General features: G+C 42.3%; 1 protein-coding gene and 1 pseudogene across 2 annotated transcripts in view; both read right to left on the bottom strand.

Moving 5' to 3' along the window:
- TBC1D20 (TBC1 domain family member 20) overlaps positions 1 to 21317 on the bottom strand; it is a 39081-nt gene extending 17764 nt beyond the window's left edge. Inside the window, exons 1-3 of the mRNA XM_080686310.1 lie at positions 21149 to 21317; positions 10310 to 10495; positions 7693 to 7773 (exon numbers count right to left, since the gene is read on the bottom strand). Of these exons, the coding sequence (XP_080542436.1) occupies positions 7693 to 7773; positions 10310 to 10495; positions 21149 to 21218 (337 nt within the window). The 5' untranslated portion in view covers positions 21219 to 21317. The remainder of the gene's footprint in view (positions 1 to 7692; positions 7774 to 10309; positions 10496 to 21148) is intronic.
- LOC308255827 (rho-related GTP-binding protein RhoN-like) lies at positions 5984 to 6824 on the bottom strand (annotated as a pseudogene). The gene is made up of 2 exons: positions 6812 to 6824; positions 5984 to 6650 (listed from the first exon to the last, which is right to left on the bottom strand). The product of its transcript is annotated as a rho-related GTP-binding protein RhoN-like (transcript).
- Positions 21318 to 26050: the final 4733 nt, after the last annotated feature.

The following is a 26050-nucleotide window of genomic DNA, read 5'->3' on the forward strand; positions in this document are numbered from 1 at the left end:
GAAGGAGAAGGGAGAGAACAAAGAATTGAGAACCTATTTGGAAAAATGACAAAAAACTTCCCTAACCTGGTGAAGGAAATAGACATGCAAGTCCAAAAAGTATGAAGAGTCCCAAATAAGATCAACCCAAAGAGGTTTACACCAAGACAGATTGTAATTAAAATGCCAAAGATTAGAGACAGAGAATCTTAAAAGTAGCAAGAAAGCCTTAGCAGGTATGGCTCAGTGGATAGAGCATTGGCCTGTAGACAGAAGGGTCTCAGGTTCGGTTCCAGTCAAGGACATGTACCTTGGTTGCATACTCAATCCCAACCAATTGATGTGTCCCTGTCACATTGATGTTTTTCTCTCTGTCTTTCCCTTTTCCTTCCACTCCCTCTAAAAATCAATATCCTCAGGTGAAGATTAACAACAACAAGAACAAAAAAAACACACTAACTGAGCTACGGCTGGCCAGGTAGCTCACTTAGAGCATTGTCCCAATACACCAAGGTTGCAGGTTTGATCCCTGGTCAGGGCACATACAAGAAGCAACCAATGAATGTATAAATAAGTGGATATGTATAAATAAACAACAAACTGGTATTTCTCTCTCTCTCTCTCTCTCTCTCTCTCTCTCTCTCTCTCTCTCTCTCTTGCTGGTCCTCTCTCTCTCTCATTCTTAATTTAAAAAAGATTTAAGAATATGCCGAAACCGGTTTGGCTCAGTGGATAGAGCGTCAGCCTGTGGACTAAAAGGTCCCAGGTTCGATTCCGGTCAAGGGCATGTACCTTGGTTGCAGGCAAATCCCCAGTGGGGGTTGTGCAGGAGGCAGCTGATCGATGTTTCTCTTTCATCGATGTTTCTAACTCTCTGTCCCTCTCCCTCCCTCTCTGTAAAATATCAATAAAATATATTAAAAAAAAGAATAAAAAACAATCGATAAAAAATTTAAAAAGTAGCAAGAGAAAAGCAGTTAGTTATGTATAAGTGAGCTCTCATAAGACTGTCAGCTGATTTCTCAACAGAAACTTTCAATGCTAGAAAGGATTGGCATGAAATATTCAAAGTGATGAAAAGCAAGGACCTATAACCAAGATTACTCTACTGCACAGGCTATCATTTAGAACCGAAGAGATAAACAGCTTCCCAGAGAAGAAAAAGCTAAAGTTGTTCATCACCACCAAACCAGTATTATAAGAAACTAGAGGCCCAATTCATGAAATTCGTGCAAGAATAGGCCTTCGCAGCCCCGGCTGCCTCGGCTTCATCTGGAAGATCATCCAGCTTCATCTGGAAGGTCATCCAGAAGGTCATCCGGATGGTCGTTCCACTGTTCGGCCGTTCAGTTGATTTGCATATTATGCTTTTATTATTATAGATATTAAAGGAACTTCTTTAAGAGGGAGAAAAAAGGGACCAAAAGTATGAAAAGAAAGTAGCAATAACTATATACCCATCCTTTATCAATAACTGTATATTTATGTCATTTGGAACATTTAATCCATTTACATTTACTTTAATGTAAATGGATTAAATGCTCTAATCAAATAACATGTGGCTGAATGGAGAAGAAAACAAGATCCATACATATGCTGCCAACAAAAACCCACATTAGAGCAAAACACACAGAGCCCAGCTGGTGTGGCTCAGTTGTTGAGTGTCATCCCATTCACCAGGAAGTTGCTGGTTTGATTCCCAGGAAGGGCACATGCCCAGAGTTGCAAGCCTGATCCCCAGTAGGGGGCATGCAGGAGGTAGCTGATTGATGTTTCTCTCTCATCAATGTGTCTCTCTCTGCCCCCCCCCATCTCTGAAATCAATAAAAATGTATTTTTTTTAAAAAGACACACGGGGGGGGGTGTTGGAGGGGGTCAGTGGGGGGAAAAAGGGGGACATATGTAATACTTTCAAGAATAAAGAATTATTAACAAAAGAAATTTTGAAAAAAGACACATAGAGACTGAAAGTAAAGGGATGGGAAAAGATATTTCATGCAAATGGAAATAAAAAAAAGCTGGGGGTAGCAATATTTATATCAGACAAAATAGACTTTAAAACAAAGGCTATAAACAAGCGACAAAGAAGGGCATTTCATATATAATAGCCAAAGTATGGAAGCAACCTAAATGTCCATAAACAGACGATTGGATAAAGGAAATATGGGACATATATACAACGGAATATTACTTGGCCATAAAAAAAGAATGTGAAATCTTACCATTTACAAGAACATGGATCATGCTGTAGAGGTTATTATGCTTAGTGAAATAAGTCAGACAGAGAAATACAAATACCATACGATTCCACTTATATGTGGAATCCAAAAAACAAAACAAAATTAAATGAACAATAAAAATAAACTCATAGAGAACAAACTGATGTTTACCAGATGGGAGGATTACCAGGGAGCTAGGGGGAAAGGAGAAGGGATTAAGAAGTACAAACTGGTAGTTACAAAATACTACAGGGATGTAAAGTACAGCACAAGGAATATCCTATATAATCCTATATAATAAAGAGCTAATATGCAAATTGACCATCACTCCAACACACAACATGGCCACCCCAATGTGGTCAAAGATGGCTGCCACAAGATGGCCAGCAGGGGAGGGTAGTTGTGGGCAATCAGGCCAGCAGGGGAGGGCAGTTGGGAGGGACCAGGCCTGCAAGGGAGGGCAGTTGGGGACGATCAGGCCTGCAGAGGAGGGCAGTTAGGGGTGACTAGGCCTGCAGGGGAGGGCAGATGGGGGGGGACCAGGCCTGCAAGGGAGAACAGTTAGGGGTAACTGGGCCTGCAGGGGAGGACAGTTGGGGGTGACCAGGCCTGCAGGGGAGGGCAGTTGGGGGCAACCAGGCCAGCAAGGGAGGGCAGTTGGGGGCAACCAGGCCTGCAGGGGAGTACAGTTAGGGGCGACCAGGCCGGCAAGGGAGGGCAGTTAGGGGTGACCAGGCAAGCAGGGGAGGGCAGCTGGGGACGACCAGGCCTGCAGGGGAGAGCAGTTGGGGGAGACCAGGCCGGCAGGGAAGGGCAGTTGGGGGTGACCAGGCTGGCAGAGGAGGGCAGTTAGGGGTAACCAGGCCGGCAGGGGCGCAGTTTGGCGTTGATCAGGCTGGCAGGGGAGTGGTTAGGGGTGATCAGGCTGGCAGGCAGAAGTGGTTAAAGGCAATCAGGCAGGCAGGTGAGTGGTTGGGAGCCAGTAGTCCTGGATTGTGAGAGGGATGTCTGACTGCCCGTTTAGGGGATTGGGCCTAAACGGGCAGTCGGACATCCCTTGAGGGGTCCCAGATTGGAGAGGGTGCAGGATGGGCTGAGGGAACACCACCCCCCCCCGCCTCCATGCACAAATTTCGTGCAATGGGCCACTAGTAGTCAATAATATTGTAATAATTATGTATGGTGCCAGATGAGTACTAGACTTATCAGGGAAATTACTTCTTAAGTTATATGAATGTCTAACTATGCTGTATACCTGAACTAATATTAAATGTCAACTACAATTAAAAATTTAAAAAAAATTTAAAAATAAATGTCACTGTAGAGTTCCTTTTAAAAAGTTGATCTTCAACATAAAAACCTAAATTATGAAAATTTAGGCTGATCTTTTTTTATTGATTCCCAGGAAGGGCACATGCCCAGAGTTGCAAGCTTGATCCCCAGTAGGGGGCATGCAGGAAGAAGATGATTGATGTTTCTCTCTCATCAATGTGTGTGTGTGTGTCTCTCTCTCTGTCTCACCCCCGGTCTCTGAAATCAATAAAAATGTATTAATAAAAAAAATTAAATTTATTTTTAAAAAACATGCAAATAAGCCCGGCTGGCATGGCTCAGTGGCTGAACATCAACCTATGAACCAGGAGGTCACGGTATGATTTCCGGTCAGGGCACATGCCTGGGTTGCAGGCTCGATCCCCAGTGTGGGGCATGCCGGAGGCAGCCAATCAATGATTCTCTCACATCATTGATGTTTCTCTCTCTCTCTCCCTCTCCCATCCTTTCTGAAATCAATAAAAATGTATTTTAAAAACACACACACACAAATAAAAAAAAGAATAAAAGTAACAGGATAGGGAAATGGGGATTGGACTATGGGCATATGTTTTCATTAAAACCAAGTTGTATATATACAAATACTGAATTATCATGTTGTACACCTGAAACTAATATATTGTTATATGCCAATTGTCTATAATAATAAAAGCATAATAGGCAAATCAACCAAATGACTGAACAGCAGAACAACCGTCCGGATGACTTTCTGGATGACCATGCTATGACACACACACTGGCGCCAGGCCAAGCCCAGGCCACCCTCTGCGGGGTGATCGATGGGGGGGCTCTGCGATCGATAGTGCCAAAGAGGGAGGCCCAGGCCACCGGCTGGCAGGGCAATCAATTGGGGGACAGGGGACGCGGGGGACGGGGGGGGGGGAGCTCTGCAATCGCCCCACAGAGGGAGGCCCAGGTTACCCTCTGCACGGTGATCTATCAGGGAGCCCTGGCCGGGTGGGCAGGGTTTCCCTCTGTGGAGCGATCTATCTGGGGGCCCCGCGATCGCTCGCCCCACAGAGGGAGGCCCAGGCCACTGACCAGTGACGCTGTGGCGGGTGTGCGGGGCTGGCCAGCTATCGCCCCGCAGAGGGAGACCCAGGCCAGCCAAGGGATCGCACCCGCATGCCTGTTGCCTGCAGAGGGAGGCAACCAGTGGCGGGCGAGGGGAGGAGCAGTGCTGCACAGATGCAAACAGTGGCAGTGGTGGGGGTGGGGCCAGCTGCCGGCAGCCAGGGGAAGGAAAGCCCTGATAGACCCTGATCACTGGCCAGACCTAGGGATCCCACCCAAGGGGTCCAGGATTGCGAGAGGGAGCAGGCCGGTCTGAGGGACTCCCCTCCCCCTGCCATGCACGAATTTTGTGCACCAGGCCTCTGGTACCTCAGTAAAAATAAATAAAATAAACATTAAAAACCAAGATGGCAGGCCACTGGCTAAATGAGAATCACAAGAAGCCCTCCAGGGAGCAAAGGTAGAAGCAGGAAAGAAAGCTTTCTTTAACAGACAAAATCCAAGCCAAAGCATGGTTTCAGAAGAGTGAAGCAATGGGTTTAGCAGTGCTTTTCCACCTTTTTTATCTCATGGCACACATAAACTAATTACTAAAATTCTGCTAAACACATTACTAAAATATTTTATATTTTTTGCTGACCTGACCAAAAAAAAAAAAAAGTATAATTTTGACTCATTCACAACAGATGGCTTTTTTTGTATCATCTGTTGTTATTTTAAAATTTGACATGCTAAGGAAAAAGAGATCAGTGGCCCTGACTAAATAGTTATTGCATGTTAAAAAAAAAAATCCTCCTCCCCCCCATGAACATCCCCCCGCCATGCGCCCTGACTAAACAGTTATTGCATGTTAAAAAAAAACAAACCCTCCCCCCACTCCATGGACATGGGCTTTATTTGTGGACTATTGGGGGAAGAGAGGGAGGAGCTAGGACTGGTGGATATATAGGGGAAGGGGCTTTTCAACTTGCTTTTTTTAAATTAGTGCATGTTGCCTGGAGGTTAGGATGAGTGAGAACAGCTGTAGAAGTGAGAGAAGAGGAAAAGGGAAGGTCATGGAATGGACACTTTCCTTAGGGAAGGAAGCCTGAACCCGGATATGGAGACTGGAGGTGGGGAGAGAAGGCAACCTTCATATACCGAGACTTAACCAAGGTCACTGCTTAATGTCAGCTACCCTAACGCCCCTGCCCTATCCCAGCTCCGGGCTCAGATGCCTGCCCTGCTAGCTCCCTCAACTTCTTATGGAGAGGAGGGGGATGAAGATATGGGGAATGGTGGCACCCCTTTCTGCCTCTGGGTCCCTTGCCTAAGAGAATTGCTCATTCAGCCTCCCTGACGTTTCAGCTAAAGTCAGGAGGTCAGGAATACAAGGTGCGAGCAGAGGAACAATTGTGCCCTTCACCACCCCTCTTGACACACTATTCCTCCCTGGCCCTTCACATGAGGTTGCAATGCTTGGCTCGATTCTTGTGTATCTCGCCTTTGTCCTGTTCCCACAGTCTGGCCTTTCTGCCAGCTGAGCAGATTGCTGCAGTCCCAGGTGTGAGTCCTTACAGCACAGCTACCTATGGTCACTGCCAAATGAGGCCACTCTGGTCACATGGAAGACATCCCTGACATTGTGCTCAGAGGACGGGAAGAGCACTCAATGTAGGACACGGTCCCCACCTGCTTGGCAAGCACAGTGACCTGCTCATGTACAACAGAAATAAGCCACTGTTTGGACAGCTTCCTCAGTGTGGCCAGGTCAGTCCACACGTCCAGCTTACAGCCAACCAGCACAACCTTGGCACTGGGGCAAAATTCCTGTCTCCCTGTCACTTCTTGAGGACACTGTTCAGTGTTTCTTGTTGGCTGCTGAAGCAGATGAGCACCGCGTCTGAATTAGGAGAGGCCACAGGCCAGACAATATCACAGTAAGAGGTATCTAAAGTATCCCACAAGTTGAGCTCAATGCGCACTTGTCTATCTCAAAGCTCACAGTGTAGTTCTCAAACATGGTGGGGACATAACTCCCAGGGTAGGTGTCCTTGGCAAACACCCGAAGGAGCGCCGTCTTGCCACACTCCCCAAGTCCCCCAACATGATGGTACAGCAGTGGGTCTGCCCCAACATGGTCCAGAGCCGTACCTGGCACAGCTCTACCTCCCAGGCCTCACTGCAGACACCGGCATCTCCACATCTCTAGGACCATGCTAAGCCTCCACCCAGGCTATTGCGCCCCCTCTGCTGCATTCCCAACCCCTTAAAATTTCTTGGGATACAGTAGTTTGCCATGGCAACTGATTTTCTGTTAGCAATTCTCCTCTCTTCATGGACCTAAATGTGGAGTTGCCAAAAGAAGAGAAATAGATCATAAACATGAGGTTTGTTGCCCAATTGCCTTCATTGTGAAAATGGAGACAATGGTTATTCTTCTCATTCTTCCTGGAATGGGGAGGCAATTTTAGGAATAAACTCTTTAAACATGCAGAGAATGGCCTCCCTTCTAGTCTAAGGAACTCAATACATATATATGCAAGATATCACTATTTGTAAATTTAATCAAAGAAGATGTTAAAAGTTCTTGTTAGTCTGGCCAACGTGGCTCAGTGGTTGAACATCGACCTATGAACCAGGAGGTCATGGTTCGATTCCTGGTCAGGGCGCATGCCCTAGTTGCAGGCTCGATCCCTAGTGGGGGCTGTGCAGGAGGCAGCCAACCAATGATTCTCTCTCATTAATTGATGTTTCTCTCTCTCTTTCCCTCTCCCTTCCTCTCTGAAATCAGTAAAAATTTGAAAAAGAAAAGAAAGAAAAAAGTTCTTGTTAATGCCCCCTTTCAAACCAACCTGCTCTTTAAAGCCAGACTCATGGCTCTAGCAATCTCTATGAAGTCTCTTCTGTGGCTCTGAAAGGGGGGAAAAAACTTCTCTCATTTACCACTTCTAGGCCAAGAGAAATTACTTTTGGCTCAGGGTTTCAGTGGGAGTCTGAGTGTGATGGAGTAAATTAAAGAATGGCTCAGCAAAATGAGAATAGATATTAGGTCACACTGTGTGCTGGGATGGAAACTCCCTGGGGCTGGCAAGCATCAACACAAGAAAGTAAGTGCAAATGGGACAGAAACCTCCATGTAACAAGACAGACGGAGAGAGCTTCTCACCAGGAGGGAACCGCCGTAAGGACCGCCTGACATCCAGCAGCACTTGTTGGTAGTCCTTGCTCATCTGTCGTAGGTTTTTCCCTATTGGAGGAAAAGGAACATGTCATTGTAGGAATGTCTGGGAAGCCAGATCAGGAACAAAATATTGTGGTATTACACCAAAGGCCAGGAGGATATACTCCTGCATTTTCCTGAAAAGAACATGACTCAAAATACAATTGGAGAGAAATCACAAGTTTAGTTGCAAACATGCAGTCTTGATGACGTAAGGAAGGATCGCATTGTCAAGGAGGTAATCGAATTAGATGGAAAAGCTGCAGAGACGTCGGGAGGCCAGGGGCCTCCTGTGTTGTCACTGGGGAATGGCTCTGAAGTTTAAAGTCCACATCTATAAAATGGCAATATTCCCTTCCATAATGTACCTTTCAGGTTACTGTAAGGATCAAATAAGATTATAAATGTGGAAACCATAGACCACTAAAAAAACTCTAACATATGTAAAGTCTAGGAAGGACTGAGCTGTTCAGAAAGGAGTATTAAAATAAACTCCTATAAAGGAGAACCTAACTTGTCTTGACCCAGAAATTCTAAAGCTAACACACTGCAAATAGGACATTGTATTTCTGTTCAGGTGATAAGCCCAATACAGTGTGAATGTAAGGAGGCAGTCTCTAGCTGTTATATATACACGTATATAACAAGTGTACATTTCCCTCAACACAAACTGAGTGTTGTGTAACAAGTCTACATTTCCTTCACAAACCGAAATCAAAAGGTAACAGAGGAGCCTGGGCAAAACTTTCCCACACAAACTTCATCTTATAAAAATAGGGGAAATCTGAAATCTGATAGAAGAATACCATCTCAGGATTCAGAGTGTGAACACGGTAATGCCTTTTCCTCCCAACAAAAGGCTTACTGCTCCAAGGCAGCCAGCTTCAAAGATTAAACAAGTGGCAACTTAACACCTACTTGCTGCACTATGACACTGTGAACTTTTACTGGCAGAGGCTGTTTTAATTATCTCCAGTATCTGGCACACAACAGGAGCACAACTAGTATCTTCCAAATGAGTGAAAGAATCCCCAAGAGCCGGACTTTTGCCATACATAGCAATAAAGCAATAAATGTTTGTTGAGTGAATGACAAAAATGGGTTCATTGTTCTGTAGTACTTCTATCTGTATTCTACACCAGTGGTCGGCAAACTCATTAGTCAACAGAGCCAAATATCAACAGTACAACAACTGAAATTTCTTTTTGAGAGCCAATTTTTTAAACATAAACTTCTTCTAACGCCACTTCTTCAAAATAGACTCGCCCAGGCCATGGTATTTTGTGGAAGAGCCACACTCAAGGGGCCAAAGAGCCGCATGTAGCTCGCGAGCCGCAGTTTGCCGACCACTGTTCTACACTATATTCCAAGGAACTCCTTTTACCATACAGGCCTTGCAGATTAGTTAAAGTTATAGCTTTTCACAGAACTTCAGAATTTTAGAATCCAAAATGAGCATAGTATTTCCCAATAAAAATTCTTTTGTGTTTTTTTTTTCAATGTATTTTTATTGATTTCAGAGAGGAAGGGAGAGTGAGAGATAGAAACATCAATGATGAGAGAGAATCACTGAATGGCCATCTCCTGCACACCCCCTACTGGGGATCGAGTCGGCAACCTGGGCATGTGCCCTTGACCAGAATTGAACCCGGGAGCCTTCACTCTGAAGGCCGACTCTATCCACTGAGCCAAACCAGCTAGGGCTTTTGTGTTCGTTTTTTTTTTTAAAAAAGGTATTATTTCTCCTCATAGCCCGTTTCTCAAAATGTAGTCCATCTACATCAGAATTAGGTGGAGTGCTTATTAAAATACAGATTCCTACAACCCATCTCTAAGTGAAAATGGACTGGAATATGCATTTAAAAAAAAATACATTATTTTTCATTTTTTGTTGTTATTAATCCTCACCCGAGGAATTTTTCCATTGATTTTTAGGGAGAGTGGGAGAGAAAGGGACAGAAACATCAATGTGAGAAAAACACATCAATTGGTTGCCTCCTGCACGAGCCCCGACTAGGGCCCAGGCCGGGGAGGAGCCTGTAACCAAGGTACATGCCCTTGATCGGAATTGAACCCGGGACCCTTTGGTCCACAGGCCAATGCTCTATACACTGAACCAAACCGGCTAGGGATGTTTTAATTGATTTCTGAGAGAGAAAGGGAGAGGAAGAGAGGGATAGAAACATAAATGAGAGAGAATCATTGATTGCCTGCTTCCTGCACCACCCCTACTGGGGATTGAGCCCAACACCTGGCATATGCCCTAACCAGGAATTGAGCCTGATTTCCTGGTTCTCGGGGGATCACTGAACCACACGGGTCGGGTTGGAATATACATTTTTAATAAACTTCTCTATCTAGCCAATAAAAGCTCATTCCATTTTTGAATAAAATTCTACTTATTAGTTTGGCCTTATTTTCAGAGTTGGACCAATCATATCCTCAAATGCTTTAGATTTACTCATCTACTCTTGGTTTGACATTAGCATAAAAATCAAAGATTCTGAAATTCTTTTTTCCTTGCCTCCTAAATAAGCTCCCCTTACAGTACTCCCCATCTTACCTGATATAGGAGGTGGGTCATTGGTGTTGACATTGAGGAGCTTGGGCCACACTTTTCGTCTCATCTCATCAGTTAGGAGCCCTCCTTCACTAATAGCCATGCGTCTAAGGGCAGCCACATCAGTGGGATCACTGTTCAGAGCCTGGTATATCTTTGCTACTTTCTTTTTCCTTTTGGCATTAAAGCCTGCAAAAACAAACAAACAACACACAGGGGTTGGAGGGGCATTAGGCACATATTCAGCATGTGTACATTTTCTATTTAGGGCTCAATCTTCTTATTTGGTCTGAGTTAAAGCCAACCTACAGATATTTAATTAGCACATTATGTACAAAACACTAAGGAGATATGCCATGTAAGTAATCAGCGAGAAATTATAATAAATGCTCAGTAAATTCAGGCATATCTGTTACTGTTAATGTTTTCCTAATAGAATGCCTGTTCTTTCTTAATATCTATCTCTTAATATTTTTCCTGTTGTTTATAGAGGAAAAATGTATATACATGCCACCAAAATTCAATAATACATTTTAAAACAAAACCACAAAAGTTCCCAGTTACTGATAAAATATCAAAATCACAGAAATATTTTCAAAATCAGAATGTCAAAGGGTATACTGGACAAAATCAGAATGTCCAGTGTGGGTGGCAAGAGAGGCATGATACTACACACAAAACAACTGTTTTTTAAAAACCGTATTAATTACTGTGATCAGGAAGTTATGTTTTAAGCATCTTACATCCTTATGTGATAGTTTGTTATTTATACTTAGGCATTTTACTGTGTTTAATTGCCTTTTTAGGAAATAGTTTGAGAATTTGTGGTTGATGTTTATCTTATTATAATTATTCTATTTAAAATAATGGAGTAACAGGCTCCTAGAGTTTTCAAGCAGAATGTCTAATTTTAAGAACAGCAAACACAACAAAAGTTAAACAGACACCATAAAAGAGATGCCACAAAGAAGTGCACTATAACTGCCAAAAAAAAAAAAAGGAATGTGCAGACACTTAAGAGCTCAGAGAATGTTGTGAGTCAGACTAAACTGAGAAAGCATTAGCAGAGTATAATTTACAAAGGAAAAGGAGGGCCCTGACCAGGTAGCTCAGTTGTTTAGAGCATCATCCTATACACCAAAACATCATAGGTTCGACTTCCGGTTAGGTCACATATCCAGGTTGAGGGTTCTATCCCCAGTCAGGAGCCTGGGGGAGACAGAGGATTGATGTTTCTCTCTCTCTCCCTTCCTCTTTCTAAAACCAATAAAAGCATGTTTTCAGTCGCACAAATGGTGGCAGCAGCTGTGCGTCGCGGCAGGTTGCCCAGGACCAAACCAGAGAGGGTCGGACCTGCATTACCACCATTTGTCCACCATCCAGATCTGAAATATCATTGCTGACATGTACACATAAGGAACTGTTTGACACTGAAATTGGGACTCAAAAGAACTGTTGGCCCAGAAAGAAACTCACTACAGACTGATTCATTTGCCTCTCAGCATAACCATTATTGCTTGTCTCATTTTCGGTTCTTAGAAGTGTATTTCTAGTATCACATGATCTCACTCATCCAGGGGAAATAATGAACAACATAAACTGATGAACAAAAACAGACCTGGAGACAGACAGGGAAGCATCGATCAGACTGTCAAACCTCAGAGGGAAGGTAGGGGAGGGTGGGGGTAAGGGGGAGAGATCAACCAAAGGACTTGTATGCATGCATATAAGCCTAACCAGTGGTCACGGACAACAGGGGGGTGGGGGCATGCGTGGGGAGGGGTTTGGGATGGGAATGGGGGGATGAGGATAAATATGTGATACCTTAATCAATAAAGAAATTAATTTTTTAAAAAAGCATGTTTTCAGGTGAGGATTTAAAAAATATATAATAAAGTTAACATGTTTTAAAAAACAGGAAAAGGAGGATTTCAAGAGGCTGGGAAGAGAGGCAGAGAGCAGAAAAAAGCTTGGAGACAGGCAACACAAGACCCTTTCCTTTAACAGTAAACAGATAATTGAAAATACGTATGTAGCATATATTAGGTGTAAGGCACTGGAGTAATAGAAGGGGGAAGATAAACACTAGAAAGTAGGTTAGGCTTTAGAGAAGATTAACGGAAGGTAGATTAGGTTCAGAAGGGACACTTTTTAAACAAGCAGTCTTCCTCAATAATTTTCTGTTCTGAGGCAACAGTCTACAAATTGTTTCCATGACAAAGCTGCACATTATTATTTTTAAATATATATATTTTATTGCTTTTTTACAGAGAGGAAGGGAGAGGGATAGAGATTTAGAAACATCGATGAGAGAGAAACATCGATCAGCTGCCTCCTGCACACCTCCTACTGGGGATGTGCCCGCAACCAAGGTACATGCCATTGACGGGAATCGAACCTGGGACCCTTCAGTCCGCAGGCGGACGCTTTATCCACTGAGCCAAACCAGTTAGGGCAAAGCTGCACATTATTAACACAAATGAAAGTTGGTACCTAGTGGTCATGGTTACCTACCTATGAGAGATGTGACATAAATTAACTGCTTTAGAGTCACATGCAATTGGAGGTGCCGACAGGAAAATAACACAGGTCACTTTTCACCTAGGTAAACCTGTTCTCCTGTCTAGAATGTTCTTTTCCCTGGTAACCTAGTAGAGTGATCATCTCTTTCAAGTTTGAGAGATTCCTGGCTCACGCCTATAATTCTGGCATAATTGTTCATAGCAAATCCCTCCTGCTATCTGTACTTTCAAAAATGTCCCAGCTTGGATGCTAAATTAAATGGTTACTCTATCTAGAAATAATAAAAATTAAGTCCCAATTTCCTCTGTCAGCATGACACCTAACTAGTTAAATGTTTATTTACAAGGTGCTTCATGCTCTTGGCTTGAGTGTATCCATCCATCTGTCCATCTATCCACTTGTCCATTAGTCCATACATTTATCAGCCTATCATCTATTTATAGTAAGCACTGTACTAAGGATAAAAAGATTAATTTGACTCCTTCCCAGCACTTGAGAGGCTCACAGTAGGGAGGGTACAAACAATCATTATACATGATATAACAGAATTATGAAACTCCTGAGGAAAGAATGACTACTTCTCATGCAATCAGGAAAGGCTTTGCCAAGAATATATCTGGTATCTTCTTAAAGAAAACTGCACATGGAAGAGTGGTTGAAGGGAGAGCATTCCAGGGAGAGGAGTGTGTGCAAAGACCTTGTTACATGAAAGACATAGCATGTCCAGAAAACACAGAGATAATTCTATGAGGCTGAAGTGTTAGGTAAAAGAAGAGGACAGAGGCTTGAAGGACTGCAGAAAATGTAGCTTATGGAAGAGTGTGGGCTGATTTATCCTACACTCAGGAAAGACAGGATCGAGGGGCCATCCTTTGTAAGAGAAGGCTGTATGTTTTCAAAGAGGGATCATAGATAAGACACAGAAAAGACTTTTTAAAAAATATATTTTTTTACTGATTTCAGAGAGGAAGAGAGAGGGAGAGAGAAACAGAAACATCAATGATGAGAGAGAATCACTGATCAGCTGCCTCCTGCATGCCCTTCGATAAGGATCGAGCCCACAACCCGGGCATGTGTCCCCGACTGGAATCAAACATGGGACCCTTGAGTCCCCAGGCCAACACTCTACCCACTGAGCCAAACCAGCAAAGGCAAGAAGACTTTTTATTTAAAATATGAGCAGGAATTGAATTAATTTCCAACAAAGAATATAAAGTACCAGATAGCCTGTAAGTTTGTTTTTTTTTTACTTAGAGTTTCCTTGTATTTTCTACACATCATAAATTAAGAACAATTAAATGGTAATATGAATACTGTTTGAGATAAGCTGACTTTTGAAATCTTGTTAACCTACTTACTAAGAGTGTGGGAAAATTTCCTTCATTTGTTTAGACATATATTCACCCTGCCCCTCTTTCCAAGTAAGCTATTCATTCAGCAATCTGGGGGAAAGGAAAATCCTTGCTTGTATCTTGAAGGAAATAACACTGTTTGCAATCACCTAGATTTCTATTAGGTTTGGGTAAGTAATCTGCCAGAATTTTTACTATTTCTAAACCCAAACCACAGCTCCTGTACTTAGTTCTCTTAACACAGTTCCAATTCTATTTTTAATCCTGCATTACAAAATTTACTACCACCTTCTGGTTTTCAGTGCTCTGTGGGAACACAGTATGTACAGAATAGAATAAAAAGCTAGCTTAGCTATTGTTCCTTTGGAAACACTGGCCTATAATAACTGACATAATTTTGCCCATACTACTGTTAAGAATATGCTTACTGCACAACTCTAAACACAGTCATGTGCGAATTAACAACGAGGATACCTTCTGAGAAATGCGTTGTTAGGCAATTTCATTGTTGTGTGAGCATCACAGAGTGCACTTACACAAACCTAGATGGGATAGCCCAGTGGTCGGCAAACCATGGCTCGCGAGCCACATGCGGCTCTTTGGCCCCTTGAGTGTGGCTCTTCCACAAAATACCACGTGTGGGCGTGCACGTTCAGTGCGATTGAAACTTCGTGGCCCATGCGCAGAAGTCGGTTTTCAGCCTGGGCAAGTCTATTTTGAAGAAGTGGCGTTAGAAGAAGTGGGGTTGTCGGTCGGTCGGGCGACGGGAGACGCGGCACAGGTGGGCAGTGGGATACCAGCGCAGGGGAGGCGCGCGCAATTCATGCACAAGTTGAGTGAGCCAGTCAGTCAGCAGTCTCATTGTGCAGTGGTTAGTGCTAGTCACATGCCCAAATCGTGCGCCGGTGACAAAAGTACCTACTTGAAGCATAAAGTTACCTGTATTTTTCCAACCAGCTGCAAATCCTACAGGTATTTTTGCCATCAATTTAAGAATTGTAATTATTTTGTGTTGGTGGCTTTATTATTAAAAAATGAAACTTTTTTTTAGGTGCCCTGACATGGCTACAAAGAAGAAGCAAAGAAAAACGGAAGACGAAAACCGTGAATTTAAAGTTGAATGGACCGAGACTTTTGCGTTCATTCAAAACTTAAATGGCCTTCCGACCTGTCTTATTTGTCAGGAAAAATTGGCGCATAACAAGAAATCAAATTTGGAGAGATACTTTACAACTAAACACGTGTCATTTAGTACTAAATATCCTGTCGGTGATGCAAGGAAGAAAGCAGTTGAGGAACTTCAGAAGAGTCAAGAAAAATCAAGTTCTGTATTTAATTACTGGATGCAATCTTCCAACAATGTTAATATTGCAAGTTTTGTGGTCAAGAGATTGCTAAGAGAGGAAAACCATATACAGACGGTGAATACATAAAAAGTTGTTTTATAAATGCATCTGAAGAGCTATTTTAGGATTTTAAGAACAAAGCAGGTATTCTAAAAAAAAATTAAAAAGTTACCATTGTCTGCTAAAACAGTGAAAGATAGAACAGTCAAAATGTCTTCGAATATAACCGACCAGCAAGTCGAAGATCTTAAATTTGTTTCAGCTTTATCAATAGCAGTTGACGAGTCGTGTGACATAAATGATACAGGGCAAGTTTCACTTTTTGTACAATTTATTTCATCTACAGGTCCTAAAGAAGAACTTTTAGGATTATTGCCACTCAAAGGTCAAACACGTGGAGAGGATATAGCAAATGCTGTAATTGAGTGCATTGAAAAACATCATATTCCACTCAATAAAATTGTCTCAATTTCAACAGACGGGGCAAAAAGTATGACTGGCGTAAGAAACGGGTTTGTTGCTATTTTGAAAGAAAAAATCACGAGATACTTACTTACCATTGCATCATTCATCAAGAATCGCTTTGTGCGCAGACATTTCCAGAAGAAATTTGCAAAGTTATGGAATTGGCGATTAACATCATCAACTCCATTATAGCTAAAGCTCTTAATCATCGCCAATTTAAAGAATTTTTAGTTGAAATGGAGAGTGAGTACGCAGATCTGCTGCTGCATAACAAGGTACGTTGGTTATCAAGAGGAAACGTTTTGAAACATTTTGCTTACTTATTAACAGAAATTAAAGCATTTCTCCTTGAGAAGGGTGTTCACTATCCAGAACTAAGGAACTATCAGTGGATCCAAAATTTTTATTTCATGGTAGACATTACGTCTCATCTAAATCAGCTTAATCGTAAACTATAGGGGAAAGGAAACACAATTTTGTCGATGTTAGAAGAAGTTATTTCATTCGAAAACAAATTATCTCTTTTTGCTCAAGATTTTGAAAGAGAAACTCTAATTCACTTTCCAAGCCTGTTGAAACATCGTCAAGAAAATAATTCTGATATTGACATTTGCTATTTTAAAACAACACTTTTAAATATGAGGGAAGCTTTTCTCAACAGGTTTCAGGAATTCAGAAACAGCAAAGCGACATTAGCCTTTGTTAAAAAACCTCTTAATGATACTGTAACAGAATTAAAATTTTCTCCCTTTAATATTGACATTGGCAACTTTGAAATGCAATTGCTGCATTTAAAAAACAAAGAATTGTGGAGCTCGAAATTTGAACGTCTTTGTGCTGATATAGAAATATTGGAGAAAAACAAATGTGAACTTAGTTCACAGCACAAGTGGTCTGCTTTGAAAGACCTGGAGAAGGAAGATATGTTGATTTTTAACACCTGGAATAGTATTCCTGACTCATATAATCAACTGAAAAAACTAGCGTTTGCTGTTCTTTCCTTATTCGGGTCTACAAATTTATGCGAACAATCATTTTCAAGCATGAACCTTATCAAGAGTAAATTGAGAAGTCGTTTTATTGATGAGAACCTGGAATCGTGCCTAAAATTAAAAACAACATACAAACCTGACTTACACAAACTTTCCAAGGAGATGCAAGGCCATTGTTCACATTAGTGTTTGTCAGTCATTGTCATGATTTAATTTTATGGATATTGTAAGGTAAATTGTAAGGAATTTAATTTTATCAATAAATAATATCGTTATTAAGTATGATACCAGGCTTTATTCAACGTACCTACAGTTTAACTAAGACTTAAAACTTTAAGTAAAGTTTATTAAGTTAATTTTAGGGAACGTTGTGAAGGATGTAGTGTCGAGGACTGAGAAAGGTATGCTAAGATGGTTTGGACATATAGAGAGGATGAATGAAAGGAGATAGACGAAACAAGTATACAAGACGAGTGTGGATGGGAGAGTTGGAAGGGGTCGACCTCAGTGAACGTACCTCAATCAGACTGAGGACGTTTTTAGCAAAGGCCAGCTTAGGAGTATCCTAATTAACTTAATAACAATGTATAAGTTTAAAAAATTTGGCTCTCAAAAGAAATTTCAATCGTGGTACTGTTGATATTTGGCTCTGTTGACTATAAGTTTGCCGACCACTGGTATAGCCCACTATGCACCTAGACTATATGGTATACCTTTGTATATGCAGTCCATCATTGACTGACACTGTTATGCAGCATATGACTGTAGAGATGCAGATTCTTTGGCCTTTTTCTAAAGCTACTGGTACTTCCCAGAGTTGGATGCTGCTCAAATGTGAGGTCTGTTCAGGCCCCAATATCACTTTCCTCAATCCCACAGTTGAGTGATTAAGTATTAATGGCAGATAAAGAAGGCACTCCTAAGTGTGTCCCCACCCCACATTTATTACACTTAATATATAAACTCCCATTGTGACATAAAAAGGGAAGAGAAAACAGAAAACTCAAGTAAGCTAAAAATGTGTAAATTATAGAATGATAAGGTCAACTGCTAGATTACACAAAGAGGGAAAAAAAGGTTAACAGAGTCTCGAAACTAATTTACACGTATCCTCTTCATCTCAGAGAAAAATTATAGAACTATTCTTGGGATGCTCAGGAAAATATAAAAATTAATGCCTACTATCTAACTTTAAGATAAATTTTATATATGGATTTTGGGGTGGGACACACACTTCCTGACTCCAGAATGCTAATATCGGGCTTGGGATAAAAGTCCACATTTCATTAGGAAGTAGTATATATGTAATCCCAATTCCCCGAATCCTTTCTTCTCCAATTCCTTTTTGCCCCCCTTATAAGAGAGGTGTGTTACATATTCCAAAGTTGAGACTTTCCAAATTCCTTTACAGTAAGAGATCTTGGCTATGATAACCATGACAGAATGAAATGATTGTCCTACAATTGGCTGCAAAATATAAGACACTGCTATAAATAAATCCTTGATGCCTGAAAAGCAATTCATTCAACACAGGAAAAAATGATAGAGGTACTATTTGGCCTACTGTCCATTAAAACTATCTTTTTAATAAGGGCACTGAAGCAGCAGTTCTTAACATTTCAGATAAAAGATGGAAGAGCCCGTTATTGTTTCAAATATTTCCCAACTCTGGCTACAGAACCCAGGTGAAGATTTCTGCCCCCTCAGAGCAACAGGTTATCTCCAAAAACACCTGGCTTGGGAACTGGATATATAGGGAAAGGAAAAGGACTAAAGATGAACACTAGCTATGATTCCTCTAAAAGTTTTTCCATATCAGCAAAATACACATCAATGGCTTACATCAGGTAAAAGGTCTACATACTTAATTGGTTTAAGTACAAAATTCCATACTTACTTGGTTTAAGCTTGCACATCAAGAAAGCTCTGAAGTCTTAAAATAGAAGTTAAAACTCAAACTAAGCAATGTTAGCCTTAATCAAACAATGAAAGAACCAATCAGAGAGAGAGGGAGAGATCCATCCCCTCAGATATTGCCCTACCCCACTCCTTGAACTTTTTTTTTTTTAAATATATTTTATTGATATTTTACAGAGAGGAAGGGAGAGGGATAGAGAGCTAGAAACATCGATGAGAGAGAAACATCGATCAGCTGCCTCCTGCACACCTCCCACTGGGGATGTGCCCGCAACCAAGGTACATGCCCTTGACCGGAATCGAACCCGGGACCCTTCAGTCCGCAGGCCGACGCTCTATCCATTGAGCCAAACCCGTTTCGGCTCCTTGAACTCTTGATGTTGATATTGAAAATTAATTTAAGCCCTAGTCCTTTTGGCTCAGTGGATAGAGCGTCAGCCTGCGGACTGAAAGGTCCCAGGTTCGATTCCAGTCAAGGGCACATGCTTGGGTAGCAGGCTTGATCCCCAGTAGGGGGCTTGCAGGAGGCAGCTGATCAATGATTCTCATCATTGATGTTTCTATCTCTCTCCCTCTCCCTTCCTCTCTGAAATTAATTAAAAACAAAAAAAGAAAATTAACTTAAAATTTTTATGTTTGAACTTCTTATCTGTACTGGAGAAAGTCAGTGGGAGAAGAAAACCTTACCTTTTTGTGAGTAAGGTTCCTATTAAAAACTAAATAAAACATAGTAGCCTTTGTTTTTGGAGGTCCTATTTAGTTTAAATGAATAGTACCAGAGTTAGCAGAGATTCGTTACTGAAACATAAAAACAAGTGTGCATTAAGAAAGACTGCTTTACCTCAACAATGCAGAAACATATTTTAGAGCGTAAACCATGACCTCTACAAAGGAGAGCTGCCAGTGTTAATAACTGTCAATTCTCCAATATGATTAAAACCACAATGAAAACAAACAGGAAAAAACCACAAAACAAAACAAAAATACTCTGATTTCTAAGTTCCTCCCATTCATCCAGAGAAATAAAATGAAGGAAACTGGGAGGTAGAGTCTCAAAACAATTGCACTACAACAGGTCACAAGACCTGTACTACTTGGGGCATGGACTATTATGCCATGAGGACAGATGTCATACACCATCAAAGGGTTACAAGGCCAAAGGGCCCAGGGAAGTAATATGATGAGTGAGTTCCACTTCCATCCAGGACTAGAGTAGGAGAAAAGGGGGATAACAGAAAATGAGCCCAGAGAAACAAGATGTGGATACCAGGTGCTTCATCATAATATGTGGGTTGAATATGTCAACTGGTTCTATTATGGATACCACCCATTAGAGGATGAAAAAGTGGGAAAGCTAATTATCTTCCCCAGAGGAAAAAGAGATTATTTTACTTGGTACAGAATAAACATGAATACTTTTAGCTGTCATATCTTAATATGTAAAACATATTTGAAAACAATGCACAATGAAATCATGATTTCATAGAAATAATTGCTTAGGATAAAACAGTATAAAAATAGAAAATAGCTTTTCACACAATTAAATAACATTAACACAGGTGGGACAGGATTGAGACATAAAGTAGATTAATGTCTGCCAGGAACCGTGGAGATTGGGGAATGGGGAGTGATGGGCTTTCTTTTTGGAATATTAATGTTCTGGAATTAAACAGTGGTGATGATTGCACAACCCTGTGAGAGTACTAAGAACCACTGAACGGTGCACTTTAAAAGGATTGGATTTTATGGCAATTAAAAGAAATACGTGTTCACTCACACCACGGAAGTCAAGACGGCGATAGTTGAAGTCTGGAAACCTGCCTTACAACTAGGGAGGTGGCAGGAGTCTGTGGACGTGGCCGGACAGTTTCGGGCCGGGGTGAGGCTTAGCCCCAGTTCTCAGACCCAATTCTCCCTTTCAGACGCGACGGAGCCGAGTCCCCGCCGTCCTTCCCACTGGGGATTCGGTTCTGCCACCATGGTTCCTCTGGTCTCCGCATCTGTGGACCCCCTATACTAGGCTCTCTAACGCTTCGGCCTTTTCCTCTCCCGCCGTCCCGGCCCCCGGCCCCCGGCCCCCGGCCCCCGGCCCCCGGCCTACGGCCCTGGGCGCACCCAGGTGGCCCGTCCAGCGCCGCTGGCGCCGGGACCCGCTCCGCCGACAGCTGTCCCCGTCTCCTAGGGTCGCCCCTGTCCCTCGGGCTGTCCTCGCAGGCCACCCCTCGACGCCCCGGCCGGCTTCCGTACCTGCCGTCTCCGCGCCGTCGTCCCAGTGACTGGAGGTGGGGACGTCGCCCTGCGCACTTGGGGAGGCCATGTCCCGGGGGCCCGGGCCCCGGCCCGAGCCCCGGCTGGTGGCGGAGCTGAGAGAAAACGCGCCCGCACTTCCCGGCAGGCCCGGCTTGGTAGCCCGCTGCGCGCAGGCGCCTAGGCATCTGCGCAAGGGCCCCGCCCCCGTATCGGCACGTGACCGTTCTCTACGCGAGAACGAGCGCCGGTCTCCGGGCAGGCGCACAGGCGCCCTAAACGGAGGGAAAGCGCCGGGAGCGCGCCCGAGAGAGTTCCACCAGAAGTATATAGAGCGTAGCGCTCTTGAGCAAGTGCGTTCCGGACCAGATTTCGTCATTTATTTTGCTTTTCTTATATGTAAAGTGATACTGATAATAATGAGAGTACTGAACTCAGAGTTATTGGGAAAGTGCTTAGAATACTACCAAGCATATAGTAACTGCTTCACAATTAAAAGCTCGTGTTTTTGCTTACAAGGATTTTACCTCTTGTCTCACGTACCCACATACTCCTGTCATCATACTTGGCGACTTCAGGCTTTTATCAGAACCATTTTATGTGGTTCCGCAGGCTGTTCACTGCACAACGCCACGAGGCGCCTTTCACACAGACGATTATGTGACCAGTGTCCCCCTTTGAGTTGTTCAAAACTGGCCACTCATTCAAGATGAACATGTCTTATCAGATCTTTGACCACTTTCTCATCTCCAATGACAGTGCTTTCTCTCCAATTGGCCACGCATTCCCTCGGTCACACCCCTATTGTTGAGGCCAGAAACTGCCCCACACACCTCAAGTTCCCTAGATTCTGGTTGCTGGATGACTCCTACCAAAACAGCTCTTTATTCTTTCCAGACATCCAGGCCACTGGGTTTACTACTGGCCTCCCCTGCCTTCATGCCCATCCTGTTCAATTCAAATTCCATGGTCTATCTACCATTACAAGTCATTTTTAAAAAGGTCCTCTGCATAGGTTTCATGAGCAGAAACGATTACTTTGAGGTTAATTTGATTTTTAAAACGAATATTCAATTTATTAACATTAGAAATCCCCAAATCAAGTTTTCTTAATTTCAACGAACAAATTTTACAATTCCATTCATAAATCTAGTCAATTCTAACAATCACATCATAGGTCCCATTAACAAACTTGATTAAATTCCTTTTGAAGATTTGAAATTGCATTTATAAATTTAAAAATTCACTTTTCTAAGTATCACAATTTTCTAACAAAGCCTTTTGAGTTTTTATGTAATTCTTGTGACTGAAATAAGCTTACACTGAGTGGCCAGATTATGATCTCTGAACGCATAATAACCTGGCCACTCAGTGTGTATACACACACACACACACACACACACACACACACACACTCACACACTAGAGGCCCGGTGCATGAATTTGTGCATGGGTGGGTCCAGCCAGTCTGGCCATGGGGAGGGGACATGGGCAGGTTGGCTGGCCTGCCTGCTGGTCGAACTCCTGGTAGAGGGGACAATTTGCATATTAGCCTTTTATTATATAGGATATACACTGAGTGGCCAGATTATTATGCGTTCAGAGATCATAATAATCTGGCCACTCAGTGTATATGTTAAGTCATGAGTTCTTTTATTTTATTTATTTTCATGAGTTCTTTTAAATGTGTCAATACAAATTTAATAAGACTTTGACTTAAAATCACAAGTCAAATCTATTATTCAAATACATTTTTGTAATCAGTACAAGAATCTTAGAATTTCCAAAATTATCTTAAATATTATAAGAATTTAAAGCATCACATTTTTGCATAGATTGCTTAATGCAAAAATATTAGTACTGTGAGTTTAAAACATTTCTAGTCGTGATTCTAAATTGTAGTTGAGGTTGTCGTTCCAATTTGGGAGTAATATACTCAAGCAATTTGGGGTATTTACTTCCTTGTTACTGTGCTGGCCAGTGGATTCTTGCCTATAGTAATGATGGGACAAGGACCCGCTCTCCTCCCCATCATCACAATTTTAGGGCTAAGCAGTATGTTGTTATTGTGAGGCTTGGGCTAGCTCTCATTCTCTGTAAAACAAGAAAGTGACTGGCTCTCAGGGAAAAGAGAGACGGTCAAGCAACTGCCAGGTGCTTAGCAAGATGAATGGAGATAACCAATTCCTGTCCTGGGCCGATACCCAAGTTGTGTGCAGCACATTGTCTAATTGCAGTTCATTACTATGGAACTCTATGTCAGCATGATCAGTCATTTGGCCTCATAATTCCTAATGCTCACTCTCTTTGAAAGGAGATCTAGGTGGCAAATGAGAATTCTTTAAAATAATGAATTACCATTTACTTAAAATGTATTTTAAAAAAATGATTTCAGAAAGAGGAAGAGAAACACCAATGATTCCCATATGCCACCTACTGGGGATTGAGCCCACAAACTGGAGCATGTGCCCTGACCGGGAATAGAACAGTGACCTCCTGGTTCGTAAGTCAATGCTCAAACACTGAGCGACACTGGCCAAGTGAGATGGGAATTTTTAAAAAAGCCTTCCTGGGTCAACAGAAATGAACCTACTCAAGCATTGTAACTGTCATGTCCATTGCCCTGTTACATGAGCTTGGAGCCTGTAGGTAAGCCAGAGCCTGCTGGGCTGGTCTGTCATGGGGACAAGGACACCAGGAAGCACATGTATCTTGGAAGACCCCAAATCACAAACATGTAGATTACTGAACCCATTTGTTTGCTCAACGAATATTCATGGACCTTAACCAGTCCAGGCCAGTGCTAGGACCCAACATAATGAAGCTTTCTTCTCTGCCTTCCTGGACAGCTCAGGTTGTTAGGGAGAGGGACTCTTCAAATATGAGGTGAAAAGTTCTAGAAAGCGGGGAAGAAGCTTAGAGGTTGTAGAAGCCCAAAACACATAGAGGGGTGATGAAGGAAAATTTCTAAGCTTTTATAGAGGGGTGGGTAGCAGCCAGTCAGTTGGTGTAGGGAAGAGCATTTTAGCTGAGAAAATAGCACAGGCACTGTCATGAAGCTAAGAGAAAGCAAATCAGTCTAGAAACTGTGCTTTAGTGTCCTTATAGCACAGTATAAAAGAGAAAGTGGACTTTGACACTAGTGAGGGCAGAGATGTGTGCTGGAGCAGGTCAGGCAGGATCTCTTGGGAGTTTGGACTGGATGAAGTCAGCAAGGTAGAATTAAATATTTTTAGCAGTGCACATGGTCTTTGATGTCACCTACTTCAATCTTCATTTCCAATATAAGAATCACCTTTACTTATCCCTATAACTGTTTATGGAACACCAAACCCATGCTAGGCTGTAACATATCCTCTTCCCCTTGAGTGTGGGCAGCACTTTTGAATATAATGGGATTTTACTCTTGTGATTATGTGATGTTATAAGGCAAAGATGAAGAGATTCTGCAGATAAAACTAGGATCCCTAAAAAGGGAGTTTGACCTGGGTAGACCTAATCAGATGATTCATTTAAAAGAAGTTGGGGGCCTTCTCTGAAGGAGAAATTCTAAGCAGCAATTCTCCTGTTGCTTTTTAAGAAATGAACTCCCATGTTGTGGAGAAGGCCAAACAGGGTATAGCAGGCAGCTTCTAGGAGTGGAGGGCCTCAGTCCTATACCAAAAGAAATGAAATTTGGCCAACAGTAAGCTTGGCAGAGGGCCTGGAGCCTCAGTTGAGATCACAGCCTTGCCTGACTTGATTTTAGCCTGGTGAGACCTGAGTAAAGGACCTGTCTAACCCACACTTGGATACCTGCACTGCAAAAACGAAGATAATTAAATTTGTGGTATTTTGTTACACAGCAAGCGACTGAAAAATCTCACCCCAAAAAAGCTCAGGCAAAGATTTATTGGCTCACATAACTTAAGTTCTTGCCCTTCTGATCCCATATCTCCACCTCTCAGCTGCCCACCTCTTCATGTTGACTGAATTACAACCCCACATAGGCCTTCCGGGTCTTAACACGACCCTGACAGCCTGGTCTCACCATACTTTCTACACCAGACTGTGAATACCTTAAATTCTTTGTCTCGGCATTTCCAAGAAGAGTGTTTGTCTTACTGTCACCTGCCTAGACTGAACCAGTCACTGTAGTCACCATGTGCCCATTAGTTAGGGCTGAATCTTATGCTCTACCATTAAGCCAGGGATGAAGTCTTGTCTAAAACCCTAGAGCTGACTGGGGAAAAGGTGAAAGATTTTTTTAAAAAATATATTTTATTGATTTTTTACAGAGAGGAAGGGAGAGGGATAGAGAGTTAGAAACATCGATGAGAGAGAAACATCAATCAGCTGCCTCCCGCACACCCCCCCACTGGGGGGTACCTGCAACCAAGGTACATGCCCTTGACCTGAATCGAACCCGGGATCTTTCAGTCCGCAGGCTGACTCTCTATCCACTGAGCCAAACCGGTTTTGGCAAGGTGAAAGATTTTAATGATTGCCCTAGGATTTATAACACACATCTTTAATTAATCAGTTTCAGTTTGCCTTCAAATAATATCCTGCTTCATGAAGAGTAAGTCTAAAGACCTTACAACAGTAGATTCCCATTTTCTTCCTCCTATTCTTCAAGTTATCATACTTCTATTTTCTTCTAAAATCCCTTCTTTTCCCCATCTCTTCCCATTGCTTGCCTGGCCCCACACTTGCAGACAACCACTTAACTATGTTTTGTGGCTATAGTTTGCATTTTCTAGAATTTTAAATGGATGGAATCATACAGAATATAGTCTTTTTGGAATGGCTTTCAGTCAACAAAATTATTTTAAGACTAGTCCATGTTGCTGCATGTATCAAGTTTATTTTTTTATTGCTCAACATTTCATCGTATGATTTTACAATTCGTTTATCCATATG

Source organism: Plecotus auritus (genome assembly GCF_963455305.1).
Source record: "Plecotus auritus genome assembly, chromosome: 8".
Taxonomy (NCBI): domain Eukaryota; kingdom Metazoa; phylum Chordata; class Mammalia; order Chiroptera; family Vespertilionidae; genus Plecotus; species Plecotus auritus.